This window comes from Canis lupus, chromosome 3, assembly GCF_011100685.1.
Source record: "Canis lupus familiaris isolate Mischka breed German Shepherd chromosome 3, alternate assembly UU_Cfam_GSD_1.0, whole genome shotgun sequence".
NCBI lineage: Eukaryota > Metazoa > Chordata > Mammalia > Carnivora > Canidae > Canis > Canis lupus.
In genome coordinates this window covers 85,671,901-85,695,253 of record NC_049224.1, presented here as the reverse complement: position 1 = coordinate 85,695,253, position 23,353 = coordinate 85,671,901, and the positions used below count along the sequence as shown (strand labels likewise).

The following is a 23,353-nucleotide window of genomic DNA, read 5'->3' as shown; positions in this document are numbered from 1 at the left end:
GAAACCACAGGCTTTAGGTAAAGAAGGCAAAGGACCAGCATATTTCCTTCTTTGGGACTATTATGTATCTATCACAAATCTATCCTCTTTTTAGAACCTCCAGGGCCTCCACTCTAATCCAAGTGGCCATCAATCTGTTCCCTGGACCACAGCAATAGAAACTAAATGACTTCTCTGCCAACTTTCCTTGCCCCTCTATAGTCTGTTCTACATGCAGAGGCCATGAGTAGTCTTTGAAAAGCATAAATCAGATCATGTCCCTCCCAACGACGAACTCTTCTGTAAGTATTACAAAACCAAACTCTTACCTATAAGGCCCAAATGAACTAGCCCAGCCAAAGCCAACTGCGCAATAGTCATTCCCCCCACTTAGTATAGTGCCGGCCACATCAGCCTCCTTTCCAACCACTGAACATGTCAAGCTCCTTCCAGTGTCAGAACCTTCATGCCTGCTTCCCCAAACTCAGTTCTCCCAGAATATTCCATGGGACCTACCATTATGACTTCCCTATTAATGAACTCCTAATCTCCCTCCTACAACCACTCCCTAATTTTGGTTTCTTCACTATATGTATCAGAATCTGAAATTATCTCATTTACTTGCTTAAATGAATACTCCCTATAACTATCTACTCAAATGGGAAAACCTGAAAGCACGGACTTTGTGTTCTTCATTACTGTTTTCCAAACACCAAGAAAAATATGCCAGACTTTTAGCATGTAAGTGACTTACGAAAAAGTAGTTTAAAATGCATTTCCTTTAAATTGCATAAATTCAAAATTAACAATTCCATCTCAAAAGAATATAAGCAACTAAAAATGAAAAATTGTATTCTTGGTCTTACTCTGAAAAATAATATAAATCTAATAATAGAAAATAAAAAATATTTTAGAAGTACAAAATTTCACATGTACATGTAAGTAGTTTAACAAAGTTTTAACAAAATACTGTAAATAAGTATTAAATTGGAAACCGTTAGATAAAGTTCTACTTTCTAGTAAGCCCTTTATAAAGTGTTAAAATAAAAATCTGCCCAAATAAGTCTTTCTGAAGAAGTGCATGTGTACTGACCTCATCCAGTCATAGTCAAAACACACAAACTCTAAGGATACACCATAGAGCCAAGGGCCAACAGAGTACCCAAGTAGAGACAGCAGGAAACAATACTTCTACTTCAAAGGCCACAAACACTGCTTCAGTTTCTCTAAGGTAAAGGCTGGATAGTCTGATCCCACTAAATCTGTCTTTTATTAAATAAAGAAGAGGAAAGTCCTACCAAGTTTGTTCATTATTAATGAGTCTACTCTTAAGATCCCAAGTATTTTTGCCCTTGTCAATATGGTATATTTTATACTCTGCCCTAAAAAATTTTAAATTTTTTTTTTTAATTTTTATTTATTTTTGATTGTCACACAGAGAGAGAGAGAGGCAGAGACATAGGCAGAGGGAGAAGCAGGCTCCACGCACCAGGAGCCCGACATGGGATTCGATCCCGGGTCTCCAGGATCGAGCCCTGGGCCAAAGGCAGGCGCCAAACCGCTGCGCCACCCAGGGATCCCGGCTAAAAAATTTTAAACTAATAGTCATTCTTAAATTTTTAGGCTATTTTATAAGATCAATTCTCTCAGGAAGTCAGAATCACGAAGTCTTAGATCACTAAAATAAACCAATTTTTTTTTTATATTAGAAAAGTTAACATCCACATTTGCCACATCTAATGAAGCCACGAGGAAATGTTACTATTAGATGTAATAAGCCTTTCTCTTTCATTTAAAAAAAAATATATAGAGAAATATTTAAGGAGGCAAATGTTACCACCATTTGCAAATTGTAAAAAGCTATGTAGGCAAAAAAAAAAAAAAAAAAAAAAGCTATGTAGGCATCTGTTCTTAGACAAGTAGATTTCTTGGCCCCCCTCTCTTCAACTAATATTCTGATATTCACAGTATATCAGAAACAGTAAGATAATCAAATGGAATGTAGAAATGAAGAGTTTTTTTCTGGCAACTAGAACAATCTGTTATCTTTTAGTACTATATACCAGTGTTAATGAACAGTAAAATTTCTGGGTTTCATTTATATATTTTCAACTACTATAAAGTAACTAGATCATTAATTTAAATGCTCTTTATTGATTAAAAAAAAGAAAAAGGCAGTAGCATGTTTTAACTTAGAGATTAACTGCCGATTTTTCATCATCTGTTACACACCAAAGTCTTAATCTGCATCTGTCTGTCTAGTTCTTAGTCTCAAATTCAACGTCTCATAAGCAGAAACAAATCTGATAGACAGAAAAAAATGCCTTTTATGGATTCCTCCGTTTTCCACCGTAACAGTTACAGCAAAATACTTCTTTAAGCAGCAAGGACAAATTTAAAATATTATTCTATCTAATATGGCTGCCACGGTCATCACTGATGTGGTCACACCTGGAAACTAAGAAAAGCCTGATGAGTAATTAATATGTACTTAATTTGTAGTTAGCTATTTCCCAAAAAAAGAGGAAATATTTCCTTAGTAACACCCCTAGAGGGTGCTTTTAAACTTATCGATGCACACATGGCTATTAAAAAACTCAGATTTTCCTAATACTCCATTTCTAATACTTTAACGAATCAGTTTTAACTGGTTCTACCAATCACTTCCTAATGCCACTAGAATTCAGCTTTAACTGCAGTCAAAATCTTTAGACTACAAACATTATACTAATATCACTAGCATGGGAGTAGTAAGACAAAAAAGAAAACATTTGTGAGTCAAGTTCACAGCCATCCGCAAATACTCAGTGTAAAGGGCTATGATACGTAATCCAATCAGCAAAGAAGCTGAAATGTCTTAATGCACAATATATGAATCCCACAATATCTGACAGCATAAGGTCCTAAATGCTCTCCCGTTAATATCACTACATTTAAAATATATCGTTTAGGAGACTGAACCACTATTTCCCACATACTACTTAGCTAAGCAGTTTTTTTCCTGATATATTAAAGGTACTACAAAACCTGCACTATTTTTTTGCCACAGTTAAATCTATAACTGACATTTATTATAAAATACTTCTGTAAAGGGAGAAATTTATAAGCACCCAAAGCAAATGTATATAGAAAGATCTTACTTAAAAGAAATGAAATATTATTGATTTTTCATGTCTTTTGTGCTGTATTTAACTTAATTTTAAAAGACTCTTCACTAGAGATAAACTGAACTGCATACCTGAATGCTAATGTCAGCTATATTTCTAGAATAAAAATACAAAACTTTACACCATAGTTCAAGATGTTAATGGAAGGGAAGTTAAATTATATTAAGCATTATCTTTCACATGGCCTTTCACAAATTGATTTGCAGTTGTAAAGCCCAACATTTAGCCTATCCCTCCCCATAACCCCCAAATGTGCATAATTCACTACATTTTAAGGGACAATGTCTTCTGTAATCATGCTTTTTGAAACATACTGTTTCACGTTACAAGAGAAGATGAAAATAGAACTTCACAAATTATTATGTCTTACAGAGTTGGTAATAAATCAAAAGGGAAACATAACAAGTGCTCTAACGCCTCCATAATACCATGAAAGGGCAGATGGACAACAGACTGTAGGTACAGATCCATGCACAGAGGTCCATATGTGCAGATACCAGTACTAACTGCAATATGCTGCTCTGACTGTGGCCAGCTGAAAGGACCCGGGCATACTCAGCAGGCCATGCATCTCAGGCTAAAGCACTGCTTTCAACAACTCTTCTGTCGAGGCCATTGCCAGGTCTAAAATGCAACACTTTTGAGATTCAACAACTCCTCTTTTAGGGCTGCAAATCTAGTCATGTTTCCAAACCTAGCTTTGTTATAGGACAGTGTTTGAAGTCGTATGTCTGATGTTCTTCTAGAACTTAGCTGATCTTCCAAAGCCTCAGCTAACAAACGCTAGCCATTGAAGCAACCACCCACTGCCCTTGCTCTTCCACACTTGTCCAATTCAGGAGATATCTGCAACAATGAGTGATTATCTGCTTGCTCGGTTCAGCAAAGCACTCTTCTAAAAGGAAAGCTAAGCAGAATGATGGCCTTCTCTGGAAGCAAACAGAAGTGGGGAGAAACTTCTAAGACTGATCTTTCTTTTTTGCAGAGAGAAACTCACAGAAATAATGTCTTAAATGTTAACCCCTTTTCTTAAAGGCCTCTTCAGTTAAATTCCTGGTCATCTGTCCCATCAGTGAAGCACATGCGTGGATCGTGGATCGGGAAGGGGCCGAGGGCAGGGGTTCAATGCACACACACAGTCCCACTCTCTCTGATCCTTTCACCCTTCAAAAAAGAAGACTTGAGAAGGAATGGCTTCAAGCTGAGTTCTTGTCTGCCTCTACTGTGAAAAGATAAAGCCCTTTCTGAAGAGATATACTAGATGAAATAACCTCTAAAAATATCATTGTGGTGAATAAGGGCACGGAATAAAAAAAAAATCCTAAGTTTTCTTTTAACACTCCTTTTTTAGTACGCAATAACACCGATAATATAAAAAGGAGCTCTCAGTGATGGTATATAAATAGCTCTGGCTGAAGCAAAATAGCTTTACCTCAGCTTCTCCAGAACTGAACCGATAAACTATCACGATTAAATTTTCACAGTTCAAAAGCAAGTCCATTTAAACAAAAGAGGCCCTTATTTCTGCAACAAATCCAATAAAAAAACAGTATTTATGCTACATATATGCAATTATGGCTTATGGCAGACATCCACATTTTTCAATGAAAAGATTTGCCTGTTGAATGAAGTTGTTAAAGAGCAAACTTTTATTCACTTAAAATGACAGAGTTCTCAAAGGAGCATTTTAATACTTTGAAGATTACTACTTCAGGTAGTCTCTGTTCTAAGTACATTCTATACAAAGAATTTTAAATAAAACCTATTAATATATTAGAGCCTTTGGGGTTTTACATACCTCCAGTAGCTAAGAATAAAGGGTCATAAGATCATCATTTTTATGGGTCCAATGCCTGGTACAGAGCGGGAAACCACTCCCTCAATGCTGGATGAGTGACTGGAAGCAGTAAGAGAGTGGTTAAGACATAAAGCACGGAGGCTTTAGAATCACACAGATCTGGGTTTCAGTAGCAGTTCTGGCACTTTTTTGTGCTCTTTGAATAAGTACTTAACTTCTCTGAGCCTCAATTTCATCTATAAAATGGGGATGATATCTTCCTCACAAACTTGCTTTAAGTAGTACATGAAATAATGAATAAGTAAACCTAACAGAGTTCTTGGCACACAGTAAACATTCATAAAAATGCTAAAACTTTCCACCCATCTACTTTTCCCTCCTAAAATAATTTTCAGGTTAAAATAGCTAACATTAGTGGGACACCTGTGTGGCACATTCAGTTGAGCATCCAACTCTTGGTTTTGGCTCAGGTCATGATCTTGGGGTCATGAGAGCAAGCTCCATGTAGGTCTCTGCACTCAGTGTTGAAGTCTGTCAAGATTCTCCTTCCTACTTCCTCTGCCCTTCCACCCCACATTCGTGTTTTCTCTCTCTTAAATAAATATTTACCAAAAAAATAACTAAAAAATAATAATATAAGTAACATTAGCTGACAGGACTCTTTACAGACACATGCTAATACCCTGTAGCTATATCCCATTCTTGTCCTGTCCCTGTGTATTCCACTCTACTCCATCTAGATAAAAGGAAATGAACAAAGTTCTGAATGTTACAAAGAGAAGTAACCTCCTGACATCTGAGATAGAGTCATTCAATTCATAGATACCACTAGAACTTAAAATGCCCTATAAGATATTTATATAATGACTAACAAAGAACAAAGTCCCAATGAGAAGTAGAGCTGGGCTACCTGCTGGATCTATTTACCAGTTAAGCTATATATTCCTATGGTCATTCTCAAAGCTGGTAGATTTTCTTTTTCATGCAAAATGTACACATGTATGAGTATTTGGAATTATCTTGAAGTAGCTGAAAATTTTAAAGTCAAACCATAAATGTCAAAAGTCAGAAGAACCATGGCATTGCAGAAATTCTTAGATTCCAAAAAGACGACAGAGTACCCCTACAATCAACAATTCCAAAATCCTAAGATTAAGAAATTAATTTGAAAGTGGAGTACCTGCTAAAGAGGAAGACCTATTCCCAGAAATACAGGACCTGTTACACATAACAGGTCATCACCATTTTAACTCACTCCTTTTCACAAATTTGCAACTATATCCATATAGAGAAATACTTCCATGAGAACACCTAATTATAATGTCAAAAAGTTAATTTGCAGGACACCTGCGTGGCTCAGTGGTTGAGCGTCTGATTTTGGCTCAGGTGGTGACCCTGGGGTCCTGGGATCGAGTCCCTCATCAGGCTCCACACAGCGAGCCTGCTTCTCCTTCTGCCTATGCCTCTCTCTGTCTCTCTCACAAATAAATAAATACAATCTTTTAAAAAATTAATTTACTTTCTAATTTTCCAGAAAGATACTTATTCTGTGTAAAACATGAGATGATTAAACAAAACTAAACCTAAGTGTTCCCAAATCCCTTCCATTGATTCATTCAACAAACATCTGATGAGCACCTAATATATCAAGCAAAGGATACGAAGAACAGAGAGGGATGAATGTAAACTCCGAGGGAGACAGGAGTCTCCCAAACTACCTGTAATCAAAGACCAAGTTTCAATTTAGACACTTGATGGGGATTTGGGGCAGAGGCGGGGGGAATGCACTCAGATCAGTTTAATTATTAGTTAGTTATCATATACAGTTTCAATTCAAGAACAGAAACAGGAAATATGAAATAGTACATTTACTTGATATAATAACAACAGCATTAAAACGTTTTAAAGTTTCTATCTACATTATAAAGAGTAATCTTTAAATGTCTAACTTAAAACTTTATGTAATAATTTTATCAGAGCTATTATAAATTCCAAAAATGAATTTTTAGCCAAATCTGCAGAGGAATCATTATAAGGTAAAGAGCAACAATATAAGAAAAGACTATAACTAGGATAACTGAAAAGATCAGAAATAAAGAGATAACTAACAAGTTATATCATTAAGCTTTGATATTTGGGATGCTCATGCAGTCCATCCCAAACTCCATAAGATTTTATCTACCTATGAATTAAAATGCTAGGACATTGTTGTGTTTCTTCTCCAAATTTCTATTATAGATACAAGTGACCTGTGTGCCCCCCAAACAATGGGTTTCAAACTAGGATGTACATCAGATTCATCAGGGAAGTTTGTTAAAAATGCAGTTGTTTGAGCCCCATTCCAGACTTACTGAATCTGAATTTATCCTAAAGGAAAGCCAATTTTATGAAGTGATTCAGAACAAACTCTCCAATAACTGGCACAATACTTTGCTTTCCAGACTCAGTCTAAGGTACCCTTTAAGAGTTTTTACAGTTATTTTAGTCATCCACTCTATTTTATGATGACACCATAGATGTCTAATAAATGTACGAGTTGTACTTTTGTAGAACAGATGTCTCTTCCTCAGGGAGGCCTTCCCCAACCCTGCCAGAACTGGGTTAGGTGCCCCAGCTGGGTTAGGTGACACATGCTCTCATACCTTCTGCTTGTCCTTTCATAATGCCAGACAGATTTATAATAGTGTATTTAATATCTAGATTTCCCCCGACTATAATTTCCATGATGGTAAAGACTATATAAGTCTCATTTGTGAATGAGGGCCTATGCATAAATATCTCTTTGCCCGAATAAATGAATGAGCAGGGTCCAATACAGACTATAAAGAATCGTGATGGCAGGCTAAGGAATATGGACTTTGTCTTGCAGGCAACCAGAACCCAAAGCAGAATAACCTGAAGAACTTTAAAATATTAGTCTGGTACTAGTCTAGAACATAGCAAATTAGAGAAGAGTAAAATTGGGGATCAGGAGAAGACCTGGTAAATGACTGTAACGATCCAGGTATGATGTGGTAAGAGCTTGAGCTAAGGGGTTGTAGTAGTGGAAGTAGAAAGGAGCAATTGAATGCTGGTAAACATTATGAAGGACTCAAGGATATAAGAGGAATCAAAAAGCATCAGTGTTAGAAATCTAATTTAAAACAGAAAAGGGGGCAGCCCGGGTGGCTCAGTGGTTTAGCGCCACCTTCAGCCCAGGGCCTGATCCTGGGGACCCGGGATGGAGTCCCACGTCAGGCTCCCTGCATGGAGCCTGGTTCTCCCTCTAGCTGTGTCTCTGCCTCTCTGCCTCTCTCTCTCTCTCTCTCTCTGTCTCTCATGAATAAATAAAATCTTTAAAAACATAAATAAATAAATAAAACAGAAAAGGGAATTTGTTGGTTCATCTCACAGCCAAGTCTACAAGCAGGCACGGCTGGATCCAGAGACACAAATGACTCTTAGTTTCATTTTCCCTCTCATATTCTCAATTCCCAAGAAGACTCTTGGCATGGCTAGAAACATGGTAGCTGAGTATTAAAATTATCTCCTTACAGTTTACTATCTGCAAAACAGCAAACCCTCTCTCTCTCTCTAAAGGATCTACCACACCTGCTGGAAGAGATCTACTGTCGCATGCCCACCTGTGAACCACGTAAGCCAGATCATATGCCCATCACTCTGAAAAGACAGTAAGAAGGGATGCTGTGATTGACAGTCTCAGTAGGATTGCCTGGTGTCAGGAAGGGGGAGTTCTCAACCAACAGATTCCACACAAGTAAACACCTTATATCCTTTCTAAAATATAACTGAGTTTTGGTCAGAATCACCAAATTCATTCATTGTTTTTGCCTCCTCTGGACATTAGTAGACCTAAGTCTTCATATTGATAGCTATATAAGACAACTACATAGCTACCAGGCTAGACTATTCATCCATGTAAGAAAAAAGCAGTAGAGTTTAAGGTTAAGATAGAGGATCAAAGGCCCAATTGCCTAGCTTTAAACCCATGTCCCACAATTTACCTCACACGTGTTACTCTTCTGTCCTTCCATTTCCTGTAAAAATGAGGATAATGGGAACACCTCACAAAAATATCTGTGAGTTCAAATATCTTTTCCATAGTGAAACAACCAGTTACAGGAGAGTTAAGGCCCACGGCCATCCAACACAACTAAACTCTCATATAAACAATATAAACATAAGAGTTTTGCTCATCTACAAACAGGCTTCCTCTGTCATATGGAAAGGGTTCCTTGGAGGCCTTCTCTTAGCTAAAACAATCTATGACCATGATGATTACTTCTGGGAGTTTATGAAACTGGAGTTTTATTCTAGTCATTTGAAAATCTTGGTTAGGTTTATTGAGGTATAATTTCAGAGGCCTAGTTTTTAGGAGTCCACTTCTATGAGTTTGGACAAACATACACAGCTACAAAACCACCCCCACTATCAGGATACAAACCATTTCCTATCCCATGAGCCCCCTTCCTCAACTCATAACTCTGACAACTTCTCTCTGTCCTATGTTTTGCCTTTTCCAGAATAGCATATATATGAAACCATATAATATGTAGCCCTTAGAGTCTGGCTTATTTCATTTAGTATAATGCATTTGAGAGCCATTATTTTGTTGCTTATATCAGTCATTTGTTCCTTTTTATTGCTGAGTATGTATGTACCACAGTTTGTTTATACACCAGATGATGGACATTTGAGTTGTTTCCAGGGTTTGGCAATTATGAATAAAATCTCTATAAACATTCATGTATAGGTTTTTGTAGAGACATAAATTTTCATTTCCCTTGAGTAAATAGCTAGGAGCAGGATGGCTAGTTTATACGGTGAGCATATGCTTAACTTTCTAAAAAACTGCAAAAGTGTTTTTCCAAAGTTACTGTACCATTTGTGTTCTTGCCAGCCATGTCTGAGAGTTCTCTACTTGCTTGAGATCTTTGCCAGCATTTAGTCTGGTCAGTTTTCTTTATATTAGCCCTTCTACTAGGTGTGAAGTGGTATCTCGCTGGTTTTCACATGCATTTCCTAAAGACTGATGATGGGTCTCTTTTCCTACATCATGTAAATCTTAAGAGATGTCCCCATAATACTAAGTAAACAATTATCTTCCTATGGACTAAACTGGTGAGGGGAGAGAGGTGGCTAGAGGAAAATAGGGAACAAAATTTTTCAACTTCTACTGCATATGCATAAGGCTATTGAGAGGCTCTATCAGATAATACATATAACATATCTTAAAATATGGAAAGTACTATTATAAATCTAAAGGACTGGGATCCCTGGGTGGCGCAGCGGTTTGGCGCCTGCCTTTGGGCCCAGGGTGCGATCCTGGAGACCCGTGATCGAATCCCACGTCAGGCTCCCGGAGCATGGAGCCTGTTTCTCCCTCTGCCTGTGTCTCTGCCTCTCTCTCTCTCACTGTGTAACTATCATAAATAAATAAAAAATTAAAAAAAAAAAATCTAAAGGACTATAATTGCTACTGAATGTTAGAAACCTACATAGATGCAAAAACTGTAACAGCAGCCTCTGGCTCTCCCAGATGAGAGATGAATAAAACATTTTAGTTTGACCCAGACCTACCCTGCCAACACTGTCTCTGTCTACAGTTTTGGAGTTGTCCCGAATTAATTAAACCACTTTCAGTGTTGCAGATGAAGTCCAGTTTTCAAGCAAAAATGTCACTTTTCTTTCACAGCCAACATAACCAATGCATTCAGCATTCCAGTAATGGCAAGGGATGAGTTATCTTAGAATGAGAAGCTGGCCAGATTCTGACCTGGTTCTTCTCCTCTGACTGACATCTCACACCTATACAAGTCTTCAGACATCCAAGAACTAAAAAGGAAAAACTTGTTCATTTGTCTTTCAAAACCCTCTATCTTGAATATCTTGAAGTGATAAATAAACTGAATTTAAGTAAACTAATAGGAATCTCTGATGTAGAAATTTCGCAATAAAAAACAAAGGCGAACTCACCTGTCCAAGGTCCCTCACAACATCTGAACACACAGGAAACAACGATCACCTGAAAACCACCTGGCACAGGATTCCATTCAAAGTAGATCCCCTAGGACCACACTAGCTAGCTATATTCTCAAAGTGACAAGCCAAAAAGCAAAAACACCAATAATTTGGAATAAGTTTAGTCAAGGGTATCATTTAACACCTAAAAGGAAAGCTTACCTTTCTTTCTTTCAATAGCTTCTTATAGCCATTTGATCCAAGTGATAACAAAGTAATAAGGACATCTAAAGAAGGTGAAGCTGAAGCTCTTCCTGAAATAAGATAAACAAGTTACATTCAGGAAGGGGGAAAACCCTTTAGAAATTAAGATTTATTATAGTAGCCTGGGTACAAATGGATTTTTGTTGTTACTTTTTCTGAAGAGCAACTGATTTATTTACCTGGATACATCTTGCTGATTTCCTGAATGAAGGAATCATTAAAGCCAGCAATTATAGCACCACCTACTGGAACCATAAAATTTTTGTCCAAGCTCTGAACGAAAGCATCTATTCGGCCAACCCGAGCCCCCTGGAATGAAATACACGGAGTATTACATACTGGCTTGTAGGAAAAGAAACGACAACTGCTATTAAGAAATAAATACCATTAGACAATGCATGAAAAGTCAGAAATAGAGCAACTATTCTTATTTTCTTTGTAACAGTGCCAACAAAGGATTTTTAAGCATGAAAATGAGTTTTTAATGTTGCTCCTATTAGGTGAAAAAGCACTTTATAGTCTCCAACCTGCTTTCATACAAAAAAAAATCATTACATCCTCACAACCACCTTGGGAGGAAGGCAGAGTTTCAGTATTATTCCACGTGGGAACTCAGCTTTTCATCTTAAAGTTGGCTAAGAGTAGAATCCTCCCATACCTCTCATCCTGTCTCATCTGTGATCTTCTATTTACAACAAAGGCCAACAGTGGGTCCTGCAACTATTAAGTAATTTTAAACACCCTCTGAGCTCAAGAGTGGCCACCATAATCTAATGTAGCTTACCCGTGTTGCCAATGAATTAACACCTTTAGGTACTTCTCTTTGATGCTTAATCTGACTACTTTAAGCAACAGCTCTGCTCCTACCACCACTCAGATAACAAAAGAGAAAAAAAATTATTTTTAACAGCAACTAATGGAATTTTTTTTTGTATACTCTTGGCAATGTTTCTACATAACTCATGTTTCCTAATGTTATAATCTTAGATGATCTCATTCCACTGCAAATGAACTTCAAGTGAAAATCTAATATTCTGGTGAAAAATTGAATACTTACTTCCTAGAAACGTAAAAACTAAGTTCTAGTCCCCATCCAATGTAGTCTGTGACCTTCTATCTAATGTGCTTCAATTTTCTCCTCTTAAAAATAGAGATACTATCTAAGTTTCAACTAAGATAGTTTTTTTCTTTATCTGTAGCGACAGATTTTTCAATCTGTATTCACAATCTACATTCCTATTAATATTATAACCACATATGACCTTCATCTTCACACTTTCCCTCCACATCCATATCTCAGGGAGAATAGAAGGAGCAAATAGATAGCCAGCCTAATCTAAGAGACCAGATCCAGGCAATAGGTAGAAACACAAAAGCAGGAAAGGGAAGCAGACTACTTTGGAAGCTACTGCATGATTATTTAAATCTTAACCTTTCCCTGTTACTCTTCTAATTTCCTCATAAACTATGATCAAAGAAAATCTCACCATATCACAGGAAAACAGAAAGAAGCATATAGAGACTAAGAGAACCATATAAGACTAATAGAATAAATAACTGAACAGCACACAAAGTAGTAGCACATAAAAATAAAGAAGAATACTCAGAGTTGTCTTTTATTAACATTTAAGTACTGTCCAGAGCTTCCTAAGAGAAATGTGAGCCTAAATCAGGAGCAGGAGTATTAAGAGAACAATCACTGCCAGACTTTGCTAGAACCCCTTCATCATTAACACACAGAAAGTGGGGTGCCTGGGTGGCTCACTCAATTAAGCATCTGCCTTCGGCTCAGGTCATGATCCTGGGGGCCTGGGACTGAGCCCCATGTTGGGCTCCCTGCTCAGCGAAGTCTGGTTCTCCCTCTCCCCACCCCCTGCTTATGTTATCTCTCATGCTCTCTCTCTCTCAAATAAATAAAATCTTTAAAAAATAAAAAAAATAAAACACAGAAAGCATAAAGAGCAGGACACTACGGCAAGAAAGCAAACAGCCTCACAAAAAACAAACGGTTTTATCAAAGAAACAGAATGAATGAGCCCCAAAGTAGGTCTAAATATTTTTTAGGGATCCCTGGGTGGCGCAGCGGTTTGGCGCCTGCCTTTGGCCCAGGGCGCGATCCTGGAGACCCGGGATCGAATCCCACATCAGGCTCCCGGTGCATGGAGCCTGCTTCTCCCTCTGCCTATGTCTCTGCCTCTCTCTCTCTCTCTCTCTCTCTCTCTCTGTGACTATCATAAATAAATAAAAAAAAAATTTAAAAAAAAAAAATAAATAAATATTTTTTAAAAGATAATTGAAGCTTTGCAAATAAATGTGAAAGTATGAGTTTTTTTCTTTTTTTTAATGAAAAAATACTTTTTTGTCATTTTTATTGAGATATAATTGACATAGTATGTATAAGTTCGAGGTGTATGACACGATGATTTGACATATGTATATATTATGAAATGATTACCATAGGAAGTTTAGCTAATATCTATCACGTATGGCTTAATAAATTACCCGCTTAGCAAAAAAGAAAAAAAAAACAGCAAGCTGGACCCACTCTCAATGAAGTCAGAGGATATCAATGAGAAGGAAAAAAACCCACCAGAATAAGGCTGAAAGGGCTTAAACATAACAGGGAACACACGAGCATCTGCTATGAAGGAAAGGGCTGCCATCTATCAGTTCATTTGTTTCCTTGTTTATTCACAAAAGAGTATCCGGGCACCTATCAGCTGCCAAACACTGCTCAAGGTTCTAGGGACAGTGGTAATAAATAAAAGATAATTGTTCATGTAAAAATTTCTGCTGGAATTCACTGTGAACTTACTATGCATCAGGCACTATTCTAAGCACTTTACATTCGACCCTCATAATAACCATATGAGGTAGACGCGAATATAATAGCTATTTCACAGATGAGAAAATTAAGGCACGATAGAATTAAAGCAGCCTGCCCAAGGTCAGAAATGTACTTAATAGCACAGCTGGGATTCAAATCCAGGCAGTTAAAGCACCTTACTGAGAGTCACCCAGGTAATCAAAGACACAGCAGGGACTAAACCCTAGCCAGGTAATCTGGAGGAAGAGCCCATGTTTATGAAATAAAATATTATTCCCATGGCATTTCCATTCTTCCAGCTACCCAAGCCAAAGCCCTGGAGTCGCTGAATTCTCATTTCCTCATACCTCACATCTGACTCATCAGCACACCCTGTAAGATCCACTCTCAAAATACATCTGAATCCAACCACATCTTAACACCTTAACGGCTACCTGCTTGGCCCGAGCCACCAACATATATTTCATGTGGGCTCCACAACAGCCTTCCATTCTTGCCTCCCTATCGTCTATTAACCCCACAGTAGCCAGAATGAGGCTGAAAAATGTAAATTACACGTCACTCTCCTGCTCAAAACCTTCCCATGGTTGACAACCATACCAAGGATAAAATCCCAAGTCCTTAGCACACCTCAATCTCTTTACTACTGTCGTTGTCCTCATTTGTCCAGATCCAGCCACCCTGGCATCCTTGCTGCTCCTCACATACTCCAAGCACACTCCTGCCTCAGTCTTAGCACTTGCTAGTTACCTTCTGTCTGGACTCTAGAGCGCGGCAGGGCTCATGCCTTCCTATCACTAAGGGCTCTGCTCAAATGTTACTTCTTGGAGAGGACCTCCTGGATCACTCCATCTAATCTGACACCCCCTCCCCAATCCAGAGCATTTATCAAGACCCGTCATACTTATTGTTTACTGTCTGCTTCTGCTTCATGAAGATAAGGATTTTGTTGTATTCACTACTGTATCCCCACGGCCTAACCTGATGCCCAGCACCTGTAAATATTTGTTGAATGAATGGACAACTAGGTCTGTGAATAAGCAGTAGGACACCTACTTTTCCCAAATTCTTTTTTTTTTAATTGTTTATTTATTTATGATAGTCACCGAGAGAGAGAGAGAGAGAGAGAGAGAGAGAGAAAGGCAGACATAGGCAGAGGGAGAAGCAGGCTCCATGCACCGGGAGCCCGACGTGGGATTCGATCCCGGGTCTCCAGGATTGTGCCCTGGGCCAAAGGCAGGCGCTAAACCATTGCGCCACCAGGGATCCCTTCCCAAATTCTTAATAAGCGAAGCTGCTGCTTCTCACACTCTGGGCATTTTATAATCCATGCTGACTCTAAAATCATTTATCCTATGTATTTCTGTGACTCTATAACATTGCTTTCCATTAATCTGTCCTCCCATCCACATTCCATCAGTCTCCTAAATTAGTCAGTATAGTATATAAACAGAAGTATAGGTTCCTCAAAGCCACCTTCCTGGGGATGACATGCGTGTGCCAGAATGTTTCATATGCTCTTCATAAATCATTCTGGGGCATCATCTCTAAAATAAAAAAAAATTAAAACAGAGCGGAAACATTTTAGTTATAGCCCTTTGATTGATTGATTAGTGCAACACTATCTTCTCAAGGAAGTATTTGCAATTTTAGCACTTTGTTTTTTAGATGAAAATAGGAGGCTCTGAAGTCACACTGAACTAAATGGGCCATTTTGTAGCTATGGAACCTTGGGCTAGTCACTTAATCCTTCTGAGTCTGTTTCTTCATTTGTAGAAAGGAAATAATAAGTATACCTTAAACTGTTAGGATTAAGCTAATAAACTTTAAAAGTCTAGCAGGATGCCAGACACATGGTGGGTACTCAGTAAATGGCATATATTACTAAGAATTATTGCAATGAATTAAAGCTAACTATAATTTTTTAAATGTCATGAATAGCAACTAGCACTCAATAACACCCAATTTTAGCAAAATCACCTCACAAATGAAGAGAGGTGTTGACAAAGTAGGGCATTTGTGATGTACAACTCCAACAGCACCTTTTACATCATATCCTGGAGCTCACTGTCTCTGTCTTAAGCTCTCCAGTAATGCTGCCAAATTTTCTGGTATTCAAAATTATACTGTGAGCACCACAACACTAAGGACTTCTAGGTTAAATATATAATATTTGAGTAAATGTTTTGGAGCCATTGAAATGATCAATATGAAGATTTTATAGGGATGTGGAGAATATCAAAATATAACCTGCAAAAATTAAATATATTTTTTGCCCTAAGTTTAAAAAAGGTAACATTTAGTGCACACAATCATTGCCACGATGTAAAAAGCAATCCACATATAAAAAAAGAGAAAAAGTGGACAAATAAATTATTAAGGGTATTTGTTGGGGTATAGGATTATGAGTGACCTTCTATTCCTTCCTCACTTTTCTGACCTTTTAGTAATACTGATGTACTAAACTTTCAAAGTAATTGAGGCTGCTAAAAATTAAAAAGGAAAAGAAGAGAGGGGGGAAAGGAAGAGGAGAAGTAAAAACAAATCACTGAAAGAAAATGTTTTTTAGGATTTCCAGTGTAGAGAATTATGTGACTTTTCTTGGCTATCATTCACACTGGAAATAACCTACTCTAGAATTATGATAAAGTTCCTCAAAAAGTTAAGGAATAATAAAGGATATGAAAGAAATGATAGTCTTCCTCTGGCATAACAAGCCTACCACCCACTCTACCTCTGGACTTCTTATGCTATGTAAATGCATCTAGTTCCCACTGGTTAGGTTATTTTGAGTTGGTTTTCTTTTATTTGTAGCCAACTGCATCCTAACTGGTACAACCTTTGAGAAAAGAAGCAAATCGGCTAATAGCTATCATATAAACCACATTTATATGAGTTGATATTAACACTCCAATTTTTTTTTTTTTTTTTAACCAGCAAAGACCTACTGGGCTAAGGAGTATTCACCACTGCACTGAAGAAGGTCACAGATAATCTGTGAATAAGTCCCCACATAACATAAACCACATGTGTGTCAAAACCAAGTATGTGATCAACATCATTATGCACACAAATTATACACTTCATACCATACATGAATAGTATCTATCCACATCTTCATAGAGTATAAATATTCATTGTAAGTAGATAATGCTTTCAGTAACCAGTTACTGAGTATCAATTATGTACACCAGATTCTGTCCTAAGTACTGAAGACATAATAGTGAACAAAACAAAGTCCTTTTCTTAACAGAACCTCAATTTTCATTAGTAACAATAACTAGACAATAAAAAAGTAAATAAATCATATTAAATGGTGAGATGTGCTTTGTAGAAAAACAGCAAGGGACCATCAATTTTAAGAAGCACCCAAATTTTCCACACCACTAGGTAAGAAAGAACATTGTCAACTAACATTATGAGACACCACTAATTCTAAGATGCTCCCATTTTAGAGATGTTACAATGTGGGAAAATATCCCTTAAAACAAATGAGTATGGCATAAAATAGGAAAAGGGACACAGAAAACGCAGGCAAGGAAAAGGAACCAGTAATTTCAGATCGGGTGTCTGACAAAGGTAAGAAGCCATTCAAGTCTCTGGAAGAGGAATCTAGTGAGGGGAAGGGACGAACACAAAACCAGGGCAGTGGGCACACCTGTGGCACACTGGAGGAACAGAAGGAAGGCAGGTGTGCAGGAGACAGCAGGTGAGACAGAGCACAGCAGGAAACAAAACTGAGAAGCTACAGAGGCCTGAATATACGAAGCCTTGCAGGCCATGGCTCTAATTCTTAACCTGAGCAGGATGGGATGCCCAGGCATATTTTCAAAAAAGATCTAAACCAGGGGTGCCTGGGTAGCATCATCAGTTAAGCGTCTGACTCTTGGTTTCGGGTCATGATCTCAGGGTGGTGGGACAGAGCCCTGAATCGCGCTCAGCACAGAGTCTGCTGGAGATGTTCTCTCCATCTCCCTCTGCCCCCTCTTTCCCACACGTGCGTGCGCTCACTCTCTCTAAAATAAATAAATAAATCTTTAAAAAAAATGTAAAACAGATGACCAGGATCTCATCCTATTTGATATTTATAAGAACAAAATCATAACATTATTTTAAAACCTGTAACTACATAGCTTATACGCTAAAATGTTATAAAGTGAAGCTATTTTCCAGCATAGGATAATAAGTGATTCCTCAAATATGAAATAAATCATCAATATAGTTTTTAAATTATAATAACCCAGTATGTAAGAAAAGTGAGAATGCTGGTAATGAAACAACCTCAGAAAGTTAAAAAAATGAGCTATTGAAGTATTTCTCTGTTGGTCCTGACCAAAACTATTAGTCCAACCACCAGCAAAGAAAAGTGACTTTTACTGTATGGATATCAAATGCCAATTTCTAATGCTGCATGAAGTTGAGGATGCCAAATGGTTGATTTTACTATATTAAGTAGTAAGAAAAACAAAGGAAGAATCTTGTAATATGTTAAAATAGTTTTTTCTTGACACATCTTTTTAAACTCTTACCTGCTGGATGAGGTGCATACACTTTGAAGACTGCACTCCATAAGCATTGTTGACTATATGTGGAATGCCAGAATTAGCACAAATCACAGCCAGTTCTTCTAATCTACAAACATAAATATTCAACAGAAAGACATATTCCTACTGTGCTTTTATAAATTACAGTGTGAGAACTTTTTTTAATTCAATAGTTATTCTTAATGTACACTATGAAAAAAACGGGAAAACTGAAATTTCTACAGCAGTATTTTAGCATAAAATTCAGCAGCAGGCACTTTAGGATAAACCTAAAAAAGCTTTTAAATTAATGTTACCAATAAATGAGAAAACGGGTATTTATAAAAATCCGTATACATGGGAGCTTTTAAATCACTTTAAAATTTCCTATATAAAAAAGCGAGAAGATTATAATGATCTCTTAACAGGGTGGTATGCTCATTTTTAAATGCTTTTGGTTGCTTATCATACTAAAGCTAATAGTTGCAAAATAATTAGCATGTCTTAAAATCTTAAGAAATCTTACATTTAACATCTCATAAAGTAAAAAATACATTTTCAAGTAGACTTTAATGTATTAAAAAATACAGAACATTAAAATGTTTCAGTACCAAAATAACATTTTCCAACAACTTGCAAACTAAAGAATCTTTTAAATAGCTGCTGGTTTTAAATTCACTCTTACTTTTTCATTTGACACTCCTTATATTAAAACAAGTTGAGAGTCAAGCTCTATGCAAAATAAGGTAATAAATTTCAATTAGTGTGTAATGAATGGTGTTCCTCTGCAAATCCAAATACTACTTGTGACTGAGGCCATCTCTAACAAATATCTTCACATGCTATGAAACTAAGACTAAATCCTATGTTTTAATAAAGTTTTAAATTTCTTAAAAATGTTCTTTCTATAATATAAAGGATTTGGAAGCAAAGCATTTTTATTCAATAAAAGTTCTTTCCCATAAGGATGTATTTCAAATATATATTACATAGTTATTTATTTTTGCAAAATACATTTTTTGGATGTACATTGTTTTTTAAGATTTTATTTATTTATTCATGAGAGACACAGAGAGAGAGAGGGAGGCAGAGACACAGGTAGAGGGAGAAGCAGGCTCCATGCAGGGAGCCCGACATGGGACTCGATCCCGGGTGTCCATGATCATGTTCTGGGCTGAAGGCGGTACTAAACTGCTGAGCCACCTGAGCTGCCCGCATTGTTTTTAAAGTACAGACAGAAAAAAAAAAAAAAAAAAGTACAGACAGGAATGCCATTTTTCTGTCAGAAGTTTTCAATTTACTTCCTTAAGGTATTATGAGTTAAAAAGTCATTTTATCATTCATTTTCATAAACCTCACAAATTGAGAGGAACCTTTCATTACTCAAATTAATCAGATACTTGTTTTTAACAAAATAGATCTTCTGGGATGCACACAAGTATTTTCTTCATAAAAGGCACTTCGACATGTTTGTGTTCTAATGAAAGCATTCCTTATTAACAAAGTTCCTTGAGAGTAAGACGCTATAATAACATAAAGTACTATTTTAAAATGGAAAAAAATATCATTTGAGTTGTTTTAAATATTCAGAATTGATCAAATCTGCTAATATTATATAAAGATATTTAATGAAAGGCAAGGACAGATAAAAAATACTTTCCATGTAGATCAAATTGTATTGCAACTTAGCAGCCAATTGAGATGTTATTCAGATAGAAGAAATGATACCCTTATTTTTTTATATTTCCTTTGACTGATTTTGCCCTACAATACTCTGTCCAATTAATTAACTAATAAAGATAACATACATATGCTTATTTAAGTTAAGACGATAAAGGAATAATCTCAATGCAAAGAAATCAAAATACATCTTAAATTTAATAAAATTAGAAATTCGAACATATTACTAATAACTGTGCTTCACCATTTTCCTAAAGTTCACTCTTATCAGGAACATTCATTATATAACAGAACTAAAAAGTGTCATTTGAGAATTCTGATAAAAAATATTTGTAATTTTTTTCCCAAAAGAGATAATACATGTAAAATACTTAACCCTACACCAAGCATACTGTAAACATCTTAAAAAAAAAAAAAAAATCAAAAGGAAACAAAACTATCCTAAAGTATAAACAATCTAACACATACCCATGTGCTGTTTTTGGGAAATGTGATTTATTTCTATCACATTAAAATATTTCCAGGTAGCAAAATCATCAATGAATAAAGTACAGAGATCTTTATTTATATTTCAATATAAATTTAAAAACTGGTAAGTAATGAATAAACAAGGAAATGATATGTAATATTATCTTAAAATAGGATTCAGAGTCACAAATAAAACAAGGTAAATTTTCAAGAGCATGGTCTTAAAACTGTCTCTTAAAACATGCCTAATAAAAAAGTAACGTACATTCATTACTGCCAAATTGTGTGATTCCATGAATAAAACTAAAGTTTAACTTTATCTTAAAAAATAGTCCAAAGTCAATATAGTTCTGACAAATTATTAGCACTTCTGTTCAACATGATAGAATGAAACAGAGAGTGCCATCAAAACTAGAAATTTGTATTACTCTACCCAAGCCTGTTATATTTTCAGAATAAAATTTGTGGACCTCCTTTAGAAAAAAAATTTTTCTGCTTTTTTTTCTTTTTGCTTTTCTCTTAAATATATGCAGTTTTCTCTAAATGCAAAGACAATCACCGTGTACACTCAAGTGTACACGAGTTCATCTTCCAATTAAGAAATTCAGAAGGGGGGGATCCCTGGGTGGCTCAGCGATTTAGCACCTGCCTTCGGCCCAGGATGTGGTCCTGGAGACCTGGGATCGAGTCCCATGTTGGGCTCCCTGCATGGAGGCTGCTTTTGCCTCTGCCTGTGTCTCTGCCCCTCTCTCTCTCTCTCTGTCTCTCATGAATAAATAAAATCTTTAAAAAAAGAAAAAAAGAAAAGAAATTCAGAAGGTAATAAATAATCCTAAATTTTCTACTTAAAAATCTGTTGATACTGGTAGTTCTGATATAAGAAAACTAACTGTAAGATCAAAGAAGTGGAGCAATTAAAACAACTAAATCCAACATTATGCTTAGAAACTTCTATTAAATAATGAGGCAAAGATGCAAAGAGATCAGAAACAGACAAAAACAGGAAGACAGTTGCTCTGTGTCTACTCAGGTGATAAAGGGATCTCCATTTGGTTTTAGTTGTTTTTCTTATTCTGTATCAAATTTTTATTTCCCCAAACCACTGTGTTGTTTCTCCACTAGTCCATTCACCTATTTCCTGCCAAATGTTACTTTTTTTTTTTTTTCCAAATGTTACTTAATAAGCATCTTTGAGAGTCCCTCTATCTGCATTTCATTTAAAAGACCAATGGACGCCTAAGGGACAATTATTTGGGAATGATTTACCTATCAGGCACCCTTGGAGCGAAACAGGATGTAGTAGAATGAACACACAGAATGTTATCAGGCCCAAGTTCCTGGACTTTAGCCTCCACTGCTTTCAGGTCTGTGCGCAGCTCATCACCTTCTAACACGTTCTCTATCACCACAGGCTCAAAACCTAACCAAGCCAACCAGAAATCAAAATGTTAGATAAACTAAAATAAGGGAAGATCCTGGAACTCTAGGAAGCAGTGCTATTCTACATAGGAACTCTAAATTTGGTCAGTGAGCCCTTGCCTCGTAATAAAGACCTGGCTCAATCTTGGCATGAATCAAAAGCAGGTCAAAACAACGTGAAGGACTAGTAGACCACAATTAGGACCACAAAATCTATTTAATGCTTAGATATGACTAGGAAGACTTGTTCTGGGAAGGAAAACAAAGGTCAAATAGATACCTATAAAAGTAAGACTCCTTCACTATGATTCCATTTAGACTGAGGAAAAGTAAATCCATTCTCTGGCAGCATTTCATTTTTAAGTTGGCTTTATTTCAGAGATGGACAAGAATAATAATATAATTCAAGTACTAAAACAAATCACAATCGTCAACTTTATATTTTAGTCCTAAAGTAAAAGTAATGAATTTTATCAGCCTAATGATCACTGACCCATCCCATAGTTTACAAGGACCTTCTATACTTTAAATATAAAAACTATTTCTCAATTTTCAATTGAATTAGTACACTTAACTAGCACATGATCAAATGTCTGATCAAATAATGTGTAATCTTATATGGTGAATATTAAGGTATCCATAAACTTTAAGAGTTGTATGTGCAATATATACAGTAAGCAATGTACAAAGCACTTAGATAACTAAATATGTTGTAACACTAGTAAGTACTTAGGGTAAAAGTAAAATCAAAGTGCTTAAGTCTTACAAACTGGATAGAAAATAAACTAGGGAAATTTTACACATAAAGTCATTACATAGTCACATTTTCAGTCTTCCCAAATAGCAAATCTACAGCAGGCTGGACTCATGTATTTAGAGGCTATAAGAGATTTAGAAACCATTTAGCTCAACTCGCTCATTTCATAGACAAGGGAGCCAAAACACAGAAAATTAAAGCAGTTAAGAGGAAGTAGTTTTCTTCTGTGTTTTATAATCCATATTAAGTTGTCTGCATTCTACCTACAGAAATATAAAAACCTGGCCACCCTAAAATCATCAATCCGATTATGTTGGTTCAGAGATGTCCATGTTTTATATCTATACTTTCACAGCTATTAAAACAAAACCTAAATAGTGCTTCCTAATGACACCTAATTTTCTATTCTTTCTCAAATTTTTGAGACCTAACCCTACTTTCGCTTTCAACATTAAAAATGTTTTTTTTTTTTTTTGAGAATACAACTATCTTGTCTCCTAAGAATATAGA

At 36.4% G+C, this 23,353-nt stretch overlaps 1 protein-coding gene across 2 annotated transcripts in view; it reads right to left on the bottom strand.

The window, feature by feature from the left end:
- SEPSECS (Sep (O-phosphoserine) tRNA:Sec (selenocysteine) tRNA synthase) overlaps positions 1-23,353 on the bottom strand; it is a 36,597-nt gene that overhangs the window by 7,579 nt on the left and 5,665 nt on the right. For both annotated transcript variants that reach the window (XM_038533559.1, XM_038533558.1), the window contains exons 5-8: positions 21,934-22,087; positions 18,526-18,628; positions 11,349-11,478; positions 11,128-11,219 (exon numbers count right to left, since the gene is read on the bottom strand). In XM_038533559.1, the coding sequence (XP_038389487.1) occupies positions 11,128-11,219; positions 11,349-11,478; positions 18,526-18,628; positions 21,934-22,087 (479 nt within the window). The remainder of the gene's footprint in view (positions 1-11,127; positions 11,220-11,348; positions 11,479-18,525; positions 18,629-21,933; positions 22,088-23,353) is intronic.